Below are 14,320 nucleotides of genomic sequence, written 5' to 3'. Positions count from 1 at the left end.
CCAAGCTCTACAATGTGGCAAGCTAGGGTGACCCAGGGACTTCCCACGCAGTATGAAGAATGCTTTGCTCATCAGGAAGCTGTCCACAGGGACCGGCTACAGCCTCGTGGCCAATTTTAACTGGAGAGGAGATGGTGACAGTGACATCAGAGGAGGAAAGGGAGAGAGAGTGTCTGGAATATGAGTCTGGTTCCCCGTGGTTGGGGCGGTGAGAATGGACAGAGGTGTCACCTGGTGGGAGCACCCTTGGGCTGCCCATTGGTTCCATCTGTGGCTCAAGAACAGCAGCCAGAGTGGAAACCCAGAGTATGAAAAGCTGTCATAGCACCCTGTGACTCTCTGGGGACATCACGAGGCCTTGCTGCCCCACAAAGGGGCAGGACCAGGTTGGCGAGCAGGAAGGGTGCATTGGAAAGCTGGGGTGCTCTATGCAGGATTTCTTGGAATATGCCAATGAATGCATATACGTACATATACATACACATAGATATATAAATTTTATATTTATATTCATATTGGATATTGTCACTATTCCATTTTTGTGGCAGAGCACCTCTGTACAAGAAACAATTTGGGAATCACTGGAGATGATATAAGTGTTTTATTGTTGCTCCAAGACATTTCAAACATACACAGAAGTAAAGAAAATAGTTTAGTGGAATCCCTGGTACCCAACAGCCAGCTTCAACAATTATCAACTGAGCCAGTCTTGTTTCATCTGTATCCCCCGCTCCACCCCTATTCTTTTGAAGCAAATCCCAAACATCATGTCATGTCACCCTGGAAATGGTACTTCAACCATTGCCTATTGCTAAGGTGAAAGCCTCCCCGCCCCCCGCCCAATCTGGTGTGGAGGAAGAAGGGGTTCTCTATGAGTCTGGCATCTTTTCCTGTCCATGTCCACCCCAGGGAGCCAGTCCAAGCTGGGAATTGGCCAGATGGGACCAGGGCTGCAGGACTGTGCAACCATCATCACCACCACACGCACATACACATGCACACATGAACACACATGCACATATGCACAAATGCACACATATACACACATGTGCATACACAGGCATGTGTGCACACATATACACATGCACACACATACACATGTCCACACATGCACATATACACACACGACACATATGCACACATGTATACATGTGCACATATGCACAGATGCAATACACAAGTGTGCAACACATGTACACACCTTACACATACATATGCACACACACACAACTCCAAAGCAAGACCCCTTTGCTTCTGGGAGCCACAGCAGTGAATGCAAGACAGGGATGGAAGCAGGGGAGTGAGTTCTACCCCTCGTGGCCTCCAGGGTGTCCCTGAGCCTCTCAAGCCTCAGTTTATTGATGTCTATGTGAGGACAGACTAGTTTCACAGCTCAAAGGCAGGCGGTCCTTCAGTGCTGAGAAATCTTCATCTCAGAGCCAGGCCCTGCCTGCCCAGGGCAGTCCAGACATACCACAGAGGCAGGGGATCCAGGTTTTGTGAAACTGAAGCTGATAGGATCTGAGGTCGTCTTTACAAAGGACACCAAATTGTCAGAAGCCATCAGGGACAGGGCCTTAGAGCAGCCAGGCAAGTGAGGGGCCTAAGGCACCAGCTTGGGAAGCGTCACTGCGTGGCCAGCGGGCTCCTGGGCTCATCACCCGAGGCACCTGACACAAGTGCAGCCTACCAAATGGAGAGAAAAGCCCTTGATGAATGAACTCCCTAAGGCCAGGCTTGGGTTCCTTAGAGACTGGGGGCACAGCTGCACCCGGGCAGGGTCGGGGAGACAGTTTGCAGCGTCTGGGCTGAGGCTGGGGTGGGGGTGTGGAGGGGCTGTGGCAATAGCAAGGCGTACGCCTCTGGGCGTCCTTTTGCAAGTAGGTGATGAGAGAGGCACATTGGCTGAGGGAAACTGGAGGGTAGAAGGGGGTTGAGGCAGGGGAATGGACAGGAGAGGAACGAGCCTTAAGTCAAACAGGGACCGCGGAAAACCAAGCGTCCACACAAAGAACGAGGGGTCCGTGCCTGACCCCTGGCGGGGAGGCGTGGTACTGCTCGTGGTAGGCGCAGACTCGGGGAACCGGAAGCCCCCCCAGCCTGCCGCGAACTCTTCTGGGCCCCAGCGTCCCCATCTCCCAAATAATGGGTAAGGGGCGGAGTGCGGTCATGCTACCCAGGTAGCTGGACAGACGCATTTTATAAAAACATCAAGTTCATGGAAAAGCGTTTCTTACCTGGAAACTCTTACCTCCTAAATTGTCCTTAACCCTTGACATCTGCTACCACTTGCCTGTGGGAAAACATTAACCTAGAAGACAAAATAGCAGGTGTATGTAACAGGCAGCAAATGACTTTGAACAGAGCCCCCGGCAATCGCTTATTACGCTGTCCGCCATGGACATGGGTACTTGCAGCTGTGATTGGCTATCTGCTTGTAGGAGTAAGAGATACCCTCTTTAGCCAGAAAATAAAGCCCCTAGCCCCTCCAACGAGCCTAGATTTCTCAATAGTCCATGGCAAAGGGTCCCCGAGTGATCAGGTGCCCAAGTGGCGGACGATATGATTGCTGAGAAACTGTCCTGCCTGCCGCAGGGCTCTGTGATTCCCTGGCTGAGTTTTGGGGGACAGTGGGGGGATGTCAAGGTCAGAGTCAGATGGAACTTACAGGGGAGGCTTCCAAAAGGGTGGAGGTTGAGATGCAGGGAAAGGGAACTTGTGGAGGGAGTGGTGATAATGAAGAACAGAATTGGGGAACTTTTTTCAAAGCTTTAAAATGAGGCCCAAATCCCAGTCCCGTTTTTTGTCTTTGTGCCTTACTTCTCGTGCGTGTGTCTCCATGAACCCTCCAGGTGCCTTCTCCCTGTCTGTGAAGGACGTCACCACCCAGGGGGAGCTGATCAAGCACTATAAGATCCGCTCCCTGGATGGAGGGGGCTACTACATCTCCCCCCGGATCACCTTCCCCTCGCTCCAGGCCCTGGTGCAGCACTATTCTAGTAAGAGGGGGCGTGCAATGGGGGCAGGGACTTGTGCCAAGAGCCCCTGGATCTCTCGCTAAGATTCCCAATTGTGTGAATCATTGGTGCCACTTTGGGGGATGGAAAGATTATCCCAAAGTTAGACCTAAGGGAGGTAGCAACTCTGAGCACCAGGAATTGGTGCCCCTAATCCCCTCTCCTGGCTCAGCAGGGAACCCCTTAGAGAGTAGCCAGCATTTTCAGTCTTAGAGTGAGCAGGTTGATTTTACAGATAGCATGCCCTACTTTGCGCAAACGAAGAGAAAGAGTTGAGTGTGTGTGCACGTGCAGGCGTGTGCACACACCCATGCAGGAGGGTGGGGTGGCTGGGGAGTGAGGGGGCCCAGCTAGGAATGATACAGCTCGCAAGGTAGAGCCTGGCTGCTCTGGTAACCCCCAGCCCTGTCTTTTCTTCCCTAATGCAGAGAAGGGGGATGGTCTGTGCCAGAGGCTGACCCTACCCTGTGTAAGCCCGGCCCCGCAGAACCCCTGGGCCCAGGATGAATGGGAGATCCCCCGGCAGTCTCTCAGGCTGGTCAGGAAACTCGGGTCTGGACAATTCGGCGAAGTCTGGATGGGTGAGTGTGGGCACATGTGGGAGCCTTTCTTCCCCCATTCCACCTGTGCCGCATCCTGAGTCCAGGTTCAGCATTTTCATAGCGTGTCATCCCTCCCCCAGAAGTCTTGAGAGGGAGCGAGGACAGAGGCGAGGACACCCATTTTACAGAGAAGGCAGTGGAGGTACAGAGCCGCGTTGTAACAGCTGGGGCCGCTTATGGTGGTGGCAGAGCAGGAACAGAATCCAGTTCACCCAGCCCCCAAGTCGCTCCCTCCTTCGTTCTCTGCCTGAAGCTGGCTTTGACATTGAGCTGCAGCGGTGCGTTAACTCCCCTTAGCTTTTCATCACCCAGATGGAAACAGGAGGTTAAACGTGATGAGCCATGACGTTCCAGAGCCTGAGTGCACACCGAGGGCAGCCGTGGGACTTTGGCCAAGTCACTGAAGCTCCAGGCCTGGTGTCCTCACATTTCCATTGCTGCTGACACCTGCCCCCTTCCCCCCGCCCCGCCCCACCCACCAGGATATAAAACTCGTGTTCCATTTTATCCCTGGACTGGTCCATGAGTCCTCCCTTACCTGGGGCTAATGCCCAAGGTGCCTTTGGCAGGAGCTGCACCCAGGTCCCTACCAAGGCCCATGTCCTCTAGAAAGGCAAGTAGAGTTGTCTTTTGCCCTTCAGGGGACTTCATGGAGTGCGGGGAGAGTGTGGAGATACACGTAGTTTAAGGAGTGGGACAGGACTGCCACGAGACTTCAGAAGGAGGGAAGGAGACCCCCATGCCTGGTCCTCCTGCCCAGTGTACCCCAGGCTGTGTGCTTATTTCCACCAAGGAGCCATTGTGTGATAGAAGAGACTGATTATGTAGGGGAGGGGTGGGGGAAGGAGGCAGGTTCCATGCAGGATGGAAGGACACAGGCCCTGGGTGTGGGGCAAATAGGTGAAATGCCCCCCAGGCGGGGTATATTCCTCCACTGCCTGAGGCCCCATATAGAAGGGACCTGGGACACAAGGTAGGCACCATACAACCATGGCCTCCGGAGCTGCATGTTCCAGCTCTGGCACCTGGAATGGGGTGGCACCTGGGCACTTACCCCGATTTTGGTTAAGGGATCACCTCTGAGCAAGCTGTCTTCTGAGTGGCTTCTTCACTGCTCCGGGCTCAGGTTACTACAAAAACAACATGAAGGTGGCCGTTAAGACGCTGAAGGAGGGAACCATGTCTCCGGAAGCCTTCCTGGGCGAGGCCAACGTGATGAAAGCTCTGCAGCACGAGCGGCTGGTCCGACTCTACGCCGTGGTCACCAAGGAGCCCATCTACATTGTCACCGAGTACATGGCCAGAGGTGGTGCCCCCCGCAGAGCTGCATCCTCAGAGCGAGGCGGGAGGGCTGGGCTTAGCAGGAGGAGGAGGGTCCGCTGTGGTGGGTTCACCAGGCCAGGGGGTCCTGCAGATCTAGGGCATGGTGCGGTGTGGGGGCGGGGAGGGACCGAGGGAGGGTGAGAAACAGGAGGGTGAAGTGGTTCTGACAGACCCATGTTCTCAGCGCAGGAACAGTTCAGACAGCATTTCTGGAGTGCATCTTCTGTGCCTAGCACTCTTTGATGCCTGCTGGGAGGGACAGAGCATTGCAAAGTCAAACGAGCACCAGGCCAGGCGTGGAGGGGCAGTACTAGATCCAGGTCTCCTGCTTCCTGGTCATGCAACCATTTACAACTGTGTGAATATTTTACAAGGATGGCCAGAGAGGTTGGGCTTGATGGCCTCTGAGGTCCACGGCATGGCCAAGTTCTCATGCCACTTTCTCACTCCTGCTATGACCCTGATCACACACTGCTCCTATAGGATCCTAACATGCCGATGTTGATATAGCTCCCTAACAACTGTCACCAAGGGGGCCCCGGGCGGAGGCTGTGCTGGGGGCGCCTCTAGCCTGCCCCTAGGGCAAGCATCCATCCCTCCCAGCTTTCTGATTCCAGGGGAAGCTGCATTTGTCCCCTGCACCAAACCTGGGGGACAGTTCTCTCCATTCTGGTGCTTTCTTGCTGATGCCTGGTCCTCAGAGGCAGAGGGTGTCTGCCAGCAGGGATCAAGGGAGCGAGGCTGACACAGGGGGAAAGACAAGAAGGGGCATGAAACTTCGAGTCAGAACTGGGGTCCTACTCCCAGCTCCTGGCTGGGTGACTTCAGACAGGTCCCTGCACCTGGCTGAAACCTAACTTCTGGGCAACTGCTGGTATATTGGCTGCCTCCCGGGGTGCTAGGACTGGCATTTTGTAAAGTGGAAGGCACTTGGCAGCAGTAGGTAGATCCTTCCTGATACACCGAGAGATCTGAGGGCACAAATTCCCACTTCCCGCCCCCAGTGGGGAGCCACTCGCACCAGAGAGAGGCTGGCACCACCAGGGGCGGGTCACTTTGCAGAAGGGCACTTGCAACTTCTCTTTTCTTAGGATGCCTGCTGGATTTCCTGAAGACGGATGAAGGGAGCAGATTGTCACTCCCAAGGCTGATTGACATGTCGGCGCAGGTTGGTGAAGTACCAGGTGCAGAGGAGGGGCGGCATGTGCCACCTGCTGCCCACAATGGCCGCTCGTTCCTTACCACCCCATCCTCTCCTCAGCCAGCAGGAGAAGTCAGGGGGTACGGAAGGCCACCTTCCTCTAGGCAGATATCCCCAAGGTCACCCACTGCACTTGGACTTGCAAACCCTGGCCACTGTGCCTCCTGCCCCACACAGCTGTGAGGGAGCCCAGGGAATGGAGCCTTAGGCCCAGGCAGCTGTATTGGAATGAGGCTATTCTGTTCCGAAGGAAGAGAGGGCGAATGGATGTCACGGGAGACACACAGAATTAGTGAGAGTTCCACTGAACCCGGCAGGCAAGTGTGTTCTGTTGTGACCTCATCTCTTCCTTAGATGATGCCCACAGACATCTCCTGTAGGACTTCCCATCCCAGGGGCCCTCAGCCTTTGCACAGCCCTGGCGTCGACCCCAGGCTGATGGGCAGGCCTGAGCTACACACAGATGCCAGGGACATGTCTTCTCTGAGCCCTGGAGAACAGCCCCACCTTCTGCCACCAGGGAATTGCGAGTGCTGGACCTCCTCGGCTACCCTGAACTGATCCTCAGTGTCCTTCATGTTCACATGCAGAACCTTCTGGACTCCGTGAGGTGAAGAGCAGAGTGGAGAGGAGGGTTTAAGCCGAGAGCTCTAGCTGGCAGGAAGCACATCTGGTGGCCCTGTTAAAACTGGAACTCTCAGCAGAAAAGTTTTGGTCTGTGGTCAGCCTGTGAGGCACACACGTGCGTACACACACACACACACAGCTGCCACCGAGAGGAAACCCTCCCACCCACCGCCCACATCAGCCCTCCCCCCTCGCCCAGCCTTACCCAGTAGCGCCGCTGCAGGAACTGATGCCACAACGCCTTTTTCTGCTGAGGTGGCAGGGCCATCCGGGCAGGCTGGTTTTGGAAAATGAGTGCTGGTAACCGGCTTCAAACCCCAGGGCAGTGCTGCTGCTTCCTTTCCTCTTCCTTCTCTCACCCTCCACTGTCTCCTACTCAATCCCCACTACACCCCCTTGGGGAATCTTGTGTGACCCAGGGGCAAAGGATGTGAAAAGCCATCTGAGTTTAATACCTGGATGTAGCCACAGGGTTGGGGGTGAGGAGCCAGAAAATCAGAACCTCCCAGAAGGGCAGCCTCTAACCACATGCTGACTATGCCAACGGCTCTCCAGGCACACACACACACACACACACACACACACTCTCGCACACACACAAACGCACACACACACACTCTCGCACACACACAAACGCACACAGACTCACACACAAACACACAGACTCACACACAGACACACACACAAACACATACACAGACACACACACAGACTCACACAGACACACACACAAACACATACACAGACACACACACACACACAGACTCACACAAACTCACAGACACACACACACAAATACACAGACTCAGACTCACAAACACACAAAGACATATACGCAAACTCACAAGCACACAAACTCACAAACACAAACTCACACAAACACAAACACACAGACATACAGACTCACACACAAACACGCAAACTCACACATGAGCAGACACACACCTGGCCCTTCTGGGCTCTTCTTTTCTTACTCCATAGGAAGCAATGCAAAGTCCCACCAGACGTTTCCTCCAAGGCCAGATCTGGCCAACCCCACAAGAACCCTGCAATCACAATCCCTCGGGCCCCACTTTGCAGTCAGATGCCACCGGTTCCCATGCCCCATGCCTCGCCACCCCTCTGCCTCCTCTTCCCAGGAAGCCTTGAACTCTTCCCACCTGGCAGAATCCTTATTATCATCCATGGCTCAAGTGTAATGTCATTTCTGTGATGATTTCCCTGGACAAGAAACTGCTAGAGAGCCCTTAGCTCAGGTGTTCCTGGAAGCACTGTTCTTGCTAAGCAGATATGGGCCCTACTCAACATTTTTTTTTTATATATTTCTGGTACTGCTCAATAAATATTAGTTATCAAAACGAGTACTGTTAGATGCTGCCAAGATATATTTAGTACTCAGTGTTATATTCCCCACAGTGCCATACTAGTAAATGTGTATTGACTGAATGGTGTAGCAAGGGGATAGATGGATGGATGGATGGACGGACGGATGGATGGGTGGGTGGGTGGGTGGATGGATGGATGGATGAATGGATGGATGCATGGATGGATGCATGGATGGATAGATGGATGGATGCATGGATGGATGAATGGGTGGATGGATGGATGGATGGATGGATGCATGGATGGATGGATGCATGGATGGATGGATACATGGATGGATGCATGGATGTGTGGATGGATGGATGGGTGGGTGGGTGGATGGATGGATGCATGGATGGATGGATTCATAGATAAACCAACGAAATGCAAGCATAAGGAGAAGTGGAATCAATTCTAGTGCTGGCTTCTTGAAGTCGCATATCTGAAGAGGTAAATGGGGTCTCTGCTTTCTGCCTCAGTTTCTTCATCCATTGATTGGGTGAATAAAGCCTTAGTTTCCTCAGCTAAAAGGTGCCGAGCAGCACCAGCTGCTATCCCTGGCCCAGGCTGGTGATCAGGGGAGGAGAGACGAGGCTCTTCTTCTTCACAGCCTCTGTCCACCTGGATCTGCCAGTGCTCCCTGGGTGCCCCCATGGGGCAGGCGCTGGGTGAGGTCCTCGGTCACAAATCACCTCATCTAATGCTTGCTTCAACCCCCCGCCCTGGAGACCACATCCCTCACATTCCAGGTCAGGACTGTGGCCCCTCTGGGAGGTTAAGCAGCTTGCTAGAGGTCAGAGACTCCAGCCGAGGGCCCCCAGCTCCAGAAGCTGTGCTTCCAGCCAGCCACGGAGAGCTGCCTGTCCCTGCCTCCTGCTCCCCCTCCCCCTCCTTCCTTACCCTTTCTTCTCTTCTCCTTCCCTCACCTTTTCTCCTGCCTGTGTTCTTCTATCTTCTGTCTCTGCAGACCCTTGGGCACAGCTGTGTGGAGGGAGAACGAGGAGGGGGAGGGGCACAGGTAGCCCCTGTGTCTCTGATGCCCATGTCGCTGTCCTGCTGTTCTGGGCTTCTAGGAGAGGAGTTTATTCAGCTGAGGAGCAACACAGCCACCTTTCTACTCCGTCCAAGAAATAGCTTCTTCCCCAGCAGCCCACAGGGGCTGTGCAGGGGACACAGTGTGGGCTCGGTCCTGGAGTGGAGGCCTCCAGGCTGTCCTTCACCATGTGCCTGTTCCCTCAGATTGCTGAAGGGATGGCATACATTGAGCGCATGAATTCCATCCACCGTGACCTGCGGGCGGCCAACATCCTGGTGTCTGAGGCCTTGTGCTGCAAAATTGCTGATTTTGGCTTGGCTCGAATCATCGACAGTGAATACACGGCCCAAGAGGGTAAGCACAGCCCCCAACCACAAGGGAAACCTAGGGCCTTATCTTCCCCAGCTCCCCAAAGCCCCCTTTAACTTCTCCCAGCACAGCCCTGAGGGAAGACACCTGAGGGCTATATGGTTTCTACAACCCTAGATCAGCATTTCCTTCATTTCCCCAAATGTGTTCAGCAGAATGGTAGTGCCCTGAGACCTCCCATGGAGGAACAGCTTTAGGATAAGGTAGGTTTGGAGAAACAGCAGTCCACCCTACTCCCTGTCTTGGAGATTCCCAGTGCACATCAACATATTAAAGGCACTGAGAAGTCCTGCAGCAAAGAAACAGTTTATGTTTGCCTCACCTAGTGCCTCCCAAACTAATTTGAGCTCCAAATACTATTTTTTTTTTTAAAGATGGAGTCTCTGTCACCTAGGCTGGAGTGCAGTGGCACAATCTTGGCCCACTGCAACCTCCACCTCCTGGGTTCAAGCAATTCTTCTGCCTCAGCCTCCCAAGTAGTTGGGATTACAGGCATGTACCACTACACCTGGCTAATTTTTGTATGTTTAGTAGAGATGGAGTTTCACCATGTTGGCCAGGCTGGTCTCTCGAACTCCTGAATTTAGGTGATCTGCCTGACTTGACCTCCCAAAGTGCTGGGATGACAGGCGTAAGCCACGCCCAAATACTATCTTTATATAGCCCCTATTAACCTTCCACGGAATTAGGCTTTCACAGAGCACACTGTGGGAAACACAGCTCTCATGTGCCAGCAGCAAACCAACCTGTATTAGAGTGTCCACAGAGCACACTGTTTTACTCTGTGAATATAACTGAGGGGGAAATCTATATCACAAGAGAATCTGAAGGGATCACATACATTTATCAAGCTAGCAAGCAGTGTCCACTGAGCCTACGAGTCAGATGACAAGCAGACAGGATATGGCTTGTTCTCTCGGGAACTTCAGGCTGGCTGGGGAGACCGAGAAATGGAGGCCAGAGGAGGCTGTGAAGTGCCAAGCCCTGAGGTCTGCTCCAAATGCTGGCTGGGGCTGCAGCCATTGAGGTGCTTCACAGGGCAGCCGGATGTGAGTTCTTCCTCATAGCGGCCCTCGGAGGTACAAGTGTCACCATTTCCATTTTGCAGGAAGGGACTAACGGAGGCGGGCAGGTTTAAATGGCTTACCCAGGCCATGGTTTTTTAATTAAACAAGGCCCCTGTAAGGTGAAACGGGCCCCTTCCATCCTACACGGAAACGTGGTGGCTGCCCATTGAGGCCATCGCTCTCTTTTTAAAGAACCAAAGTGGGTGACTGCGTGGTGTTGGTGTCCATGTCGTCTTTCTGTACTGCAGATGCCGTGTCTGCACTCACCTGGTCATGTGTCCTGGTGTGTGGTAGTGGCTCCCCTGCCATGCCTGGCCACCCCGCCCTGCGAGGACCCGTAGTGGGGGCTTGACGGAAGGACAGCAGGAGCAGGGGTAGGGATGAGGATGGAGGGTAGGGGCCACCGGCCGTGGCCTCCCAAAGCTTACATGGCTTTTCCCGCAGGGGCCAAGTTCCCCATCAAGTGGACAGCCCCGGAAGCCATCCACTTCGGGGTCTTCACCATCAAAGCAGACGTGTGGTCATTTGGCGTCCTCCTGATGGAAGTTGTCACTTATGGGCGGGTGCCATACCCAGGTAGGTGGCTCACCCCGCAGCTCGTGACTCCCTGCTTTCCCGGCCGGCCCTGACAGCAGGTCGCCTTTCCTTGGTGCCTGCGGCTGCCCTGTTCTTTTCAGAGTGAGTCCCAGAGCCAAGACGGAGACCCAGGCATGGCATCTGGGGTGGAGCTCTGCCCCCTGCATCACTATTGCTCTGGGACACAGGGCTGTGTCCCCTTCCTCCAGCAGAGGTCAAATGAGTCCCACAAACTGGAATCAAGACAAAGGGCAAATCCGAACTCAAGTTTACTCCCAATGGCTTGTTCTCACTTGAGGACAGGTTGTGCCTACCCTGGCATTGCACCATAGTGGATTCCCCAAAGCCCCTTCCTGTGTGGCCAGAATCGTGGACGACAGCCCCCAGCCCCAATCGAAGGGCTCCGGCCGCTTGGCCCCCGCAGGTGGGCAGGCTCCGGGTCACCTGCTGCTGTGTGCACCTGGCAGCTGCCCATGAGTGATGGGCTTGGCTGTGCCCCTGGTGGTCACAGGTAATCAAGAGAGGGAGGGTCCCATCCTCAGAAGACCTGCCCCGCACTCAGGAGAAAATCTACAGCCTCATTTCTAGTCGTTCCCCAGGCAATAAAAAGTAAATAAAGGGCTGTTTAGAGACTGGGAGGCCAGGCAACGCACAAGGCTGGAGAAGTGGTCTCGGACTGTGGGCACTACTGTCCCCTGCCTGGGCCCACTGTGCCCCGCGGGACGCTCAGGGCCCCCCACCCACCGAGGACCCCCAGCCCCTCACCCCCGCTTACGGTCCCCTCTGCCGCAGGGATGAGCAACCCCGAGGTCATCCGCAACCTGGAGCGCGGCTACCGCATGCCGCGCCCCGACACATGCCCGCCGGAGCTGTACCGCGGCGTCATCGCCGAGTGCTGGCGCAGCCGGCCCGAGGAGCGGCCCACCTTCGAGTTCCTGCAGTCGGTGCTGGAGGACTTCTACACGGCCACCGAGCGGCAGTACGAGCTGCAGCCCTAGCCGGCCGCGCCCGCCTGCGCCCCGTACCCACCTCTGCGCGGACGATCCCCGGCTTCCGTGCCAGCCCAGAAGGGCCGCGAAGGCGGGGTGTCGGCTGTGCCCTTTTCTCAGACCCGGAAACCAGTGGGCAGAGGCAGCTTCGCAGGGGGTCCCCGGACGGACTCCTTCACCGACTGTGAACCCTCGGGCGAGTTACGCGGCCTCTCTGTGCCGCCTCATTTGTAAAGAGGGCTGTAACAGTGACCTCGCACGGTCACCCGGAGTTTTCAGTTAGCCCCAGTAAGGTGTTCAGGACTGGTAAGCGACTGTCATCAAGTAAGGCCCCCGTGCTGGGCGCCCCCGGTGCTGGCCGCGTCCCCGCCGCTGCGCCCTGCGTGGACCCCGCCCTGCCCCGCTGCAGAAACCAGACTGGGTCTCCCGGACGCCAGCAGGGGCAGCCCCAGCCTAGGCTGCGCTCCAGCACTGCGGGGCTTTTCCGCAATAAAGTCACGAGTGTTCGAGCTTTTCCGTGTCGTTACCTGTGACAAACTGGACATCGCGTGCAGGACGAGCACGGGGCGCAGGCGTGGGGCAGCCACGGAGTCCCGCGTGGTCTGGGCTCCCGGCGGTTGAGCGGGGCCAGCAGGGGGCGCTGTGGCCTCATAAATCCGTGGCTCGGGCCCGCGCCGGGAGCTCTGGGCCGGGAAAAGCCAGGGGCTGACGCTGGGAGCCGGCGCTTTGGGGACGGCTGGGACGAGAGCCCAGCTCCACAGGCTCCGAATTCCCAGGCCAGGTGCATAAACAAGGATCGGGTGACGATGGGGCGTAAAAGCGAGGAACGTCGGCGGCTCCCACTGCATGGAGGCTCTTCACTTGGCATGTTTTTGTTTTCTTTTTAATAGACCGATTTTTTTTTTTTTAGCAGTTAGGTTTACAGAAAAAAAAAAGTGGGAATTAAGTAGACAGTCTCCATATCTCGTCCATTTCCCCTATTGCTAACATCATACAATGGTGGTGCATTTGTTATCATTGATGAGCCAATACTGATAAAATATCATTAACCGAAGCCCACCTTGTGCATCCAGGTTCTCGCTGCCTGTTGTACATGCCGTGGGTGTAGAGGAAAGTGCAGAGACTTGTACCTACCGTTTTGGGTCCCCCACTTGAAAGCCCCCTGGCTCCACTGTGCACCCCCTTCCTTCCCCTTGAACCCTTGCCATCCAGCTTGTCAGCGTTGACTCCTCTGACTGTGAGAACACCCCGAGGTGGGACTATAGCCACCCGGAGTACAGAGGTGGAAACTGAGGCACAAAGTGCTCACACACACCTCTTAAGCGGCAGGACGGGGGTGTAGGTGGGGGAAACTGCAGGTCTGGGCAGCAGAGGATGAGAGTGGGGACTTGGTGGGAGAACCCCCGGAAAGGGGGCAGTCGCTGCAGGGGTGCTGGGTGACAGCCACCAGCCAGGAAGGACGCAGTTCACATAGCGTGATCACCTACAGTGTGTGGATTCTCCAGCAGCCTGGGGTGGGTGCGTCACCATTACTACCACGAAGCTGTTTCTGCAGATGGTGAAACGGACAGACTCCATGCCACCAGGCTCCTCTCAGCCAGTTCTTGGCCCTCACAGCCGCCACTGGCCGTGGGCAAGCACTGGATGGGAGCACAGCACTTTAAGGAAGAGGTCTGCAAGGGCAGGTGGGGGCAGGCCTGGGGCCTCGCTGAGGAGCCTAGAGGGACAGGTGTCCCCCAGCTGCTCCAGGATGCTGGAAGTGGAGGAACCTAGAGGTGGAAGTCAGTCCCAGACAGTGGGGGCTCCAGAAATTTTGGGGCCTCTGACCTCCCCCAGGACCTGGTCACACCAGGGTGCTGGAAGGAGGAAACTGCCTGGCCAAGAACCTGGTGCCAGGGGACGTGGCTGGTGGGGGGTAAACAGGAGCGTGGGACAACAGGGTCAGTGGGGGCTCCTGCCAGTGGGGGCCACCGGGACTCATAAATGGGAGGGCCAAGCTGACCTGCTGGGGCTCCTGTGGGGTGGGGCTGAGGAGGGAGCTAAGATCACGGGATGAGGAATGAGCCCTTCCTTCACCTCATGAGCAGGGACCATAGGCCAGGGCACCACCTCCCCGGCCCCTACAGCCCCTCTGAAGTGGCTGCCATGACT

General features: G+C 55.6%; 1 protein-coding gene across 1 annotated transcript in view; it reads left to right on the top strand.

Moving 5' to 3' along the window:
• The window catches only part of BLK (BLK proto-oncogene, Src family tyrosine kinase), a 72,494-nt gene extending 59,816 nt beyond the window's left edge, over window positions 1-12,678 (top strand). Inside the window, exons 7-13 of the mRNA XM_002818802.4 lie at window positions 2,853-2,999; window positions 3,446-3,598; window positions 4,746-4,925; window positions 6,034-6,110; window positions 9,372-9,522; window positions 11,049-11,180; window positions 11,973-12,678. Coding sequence (XP_002818848.2) covers window positions 2,853-2,999; window positions 3,446-3,598; window positions 4,746-4,925; window positions 6,034-6,110; window positions 9,372-9,522; window positions 11,049-11,180; window positions 11,973-12,178 — 1,046 coding nt within the window. The 3' untranslated portion in view covers window positions 12,179-12,678. The remainder of the gene's footprint in view (window positions 1-2,852; window positions 3,000-3,445; window positions 3,599-4,745; window positions 4,926-6,033; window positions 6,111-9,371; window positions 9,523-11,048; window positions 11,181-11,972) is intronic.
• The last annotated feature ends 1,642 nt before the right edge of the window (window positions 12,679-14,320 follow it).

This window comes from Pongo abelii, chromosome 7 (assembly GCF_028885655.2).
Source record: "Pongo abelii isolate AG06213 chromosome 7, NHGRI_mPonAbe1-v2.0_pri, whole genome shotgun sequence".
Lineage (NCBI taxonomy): Eukaryota > Metazoa > Chordata > Mammalia > Primates > Hominidae > Pongo > Pongo abelii.
This window is presented reverse-complemented; position numbering and strand designations above follow the sequence as displayed.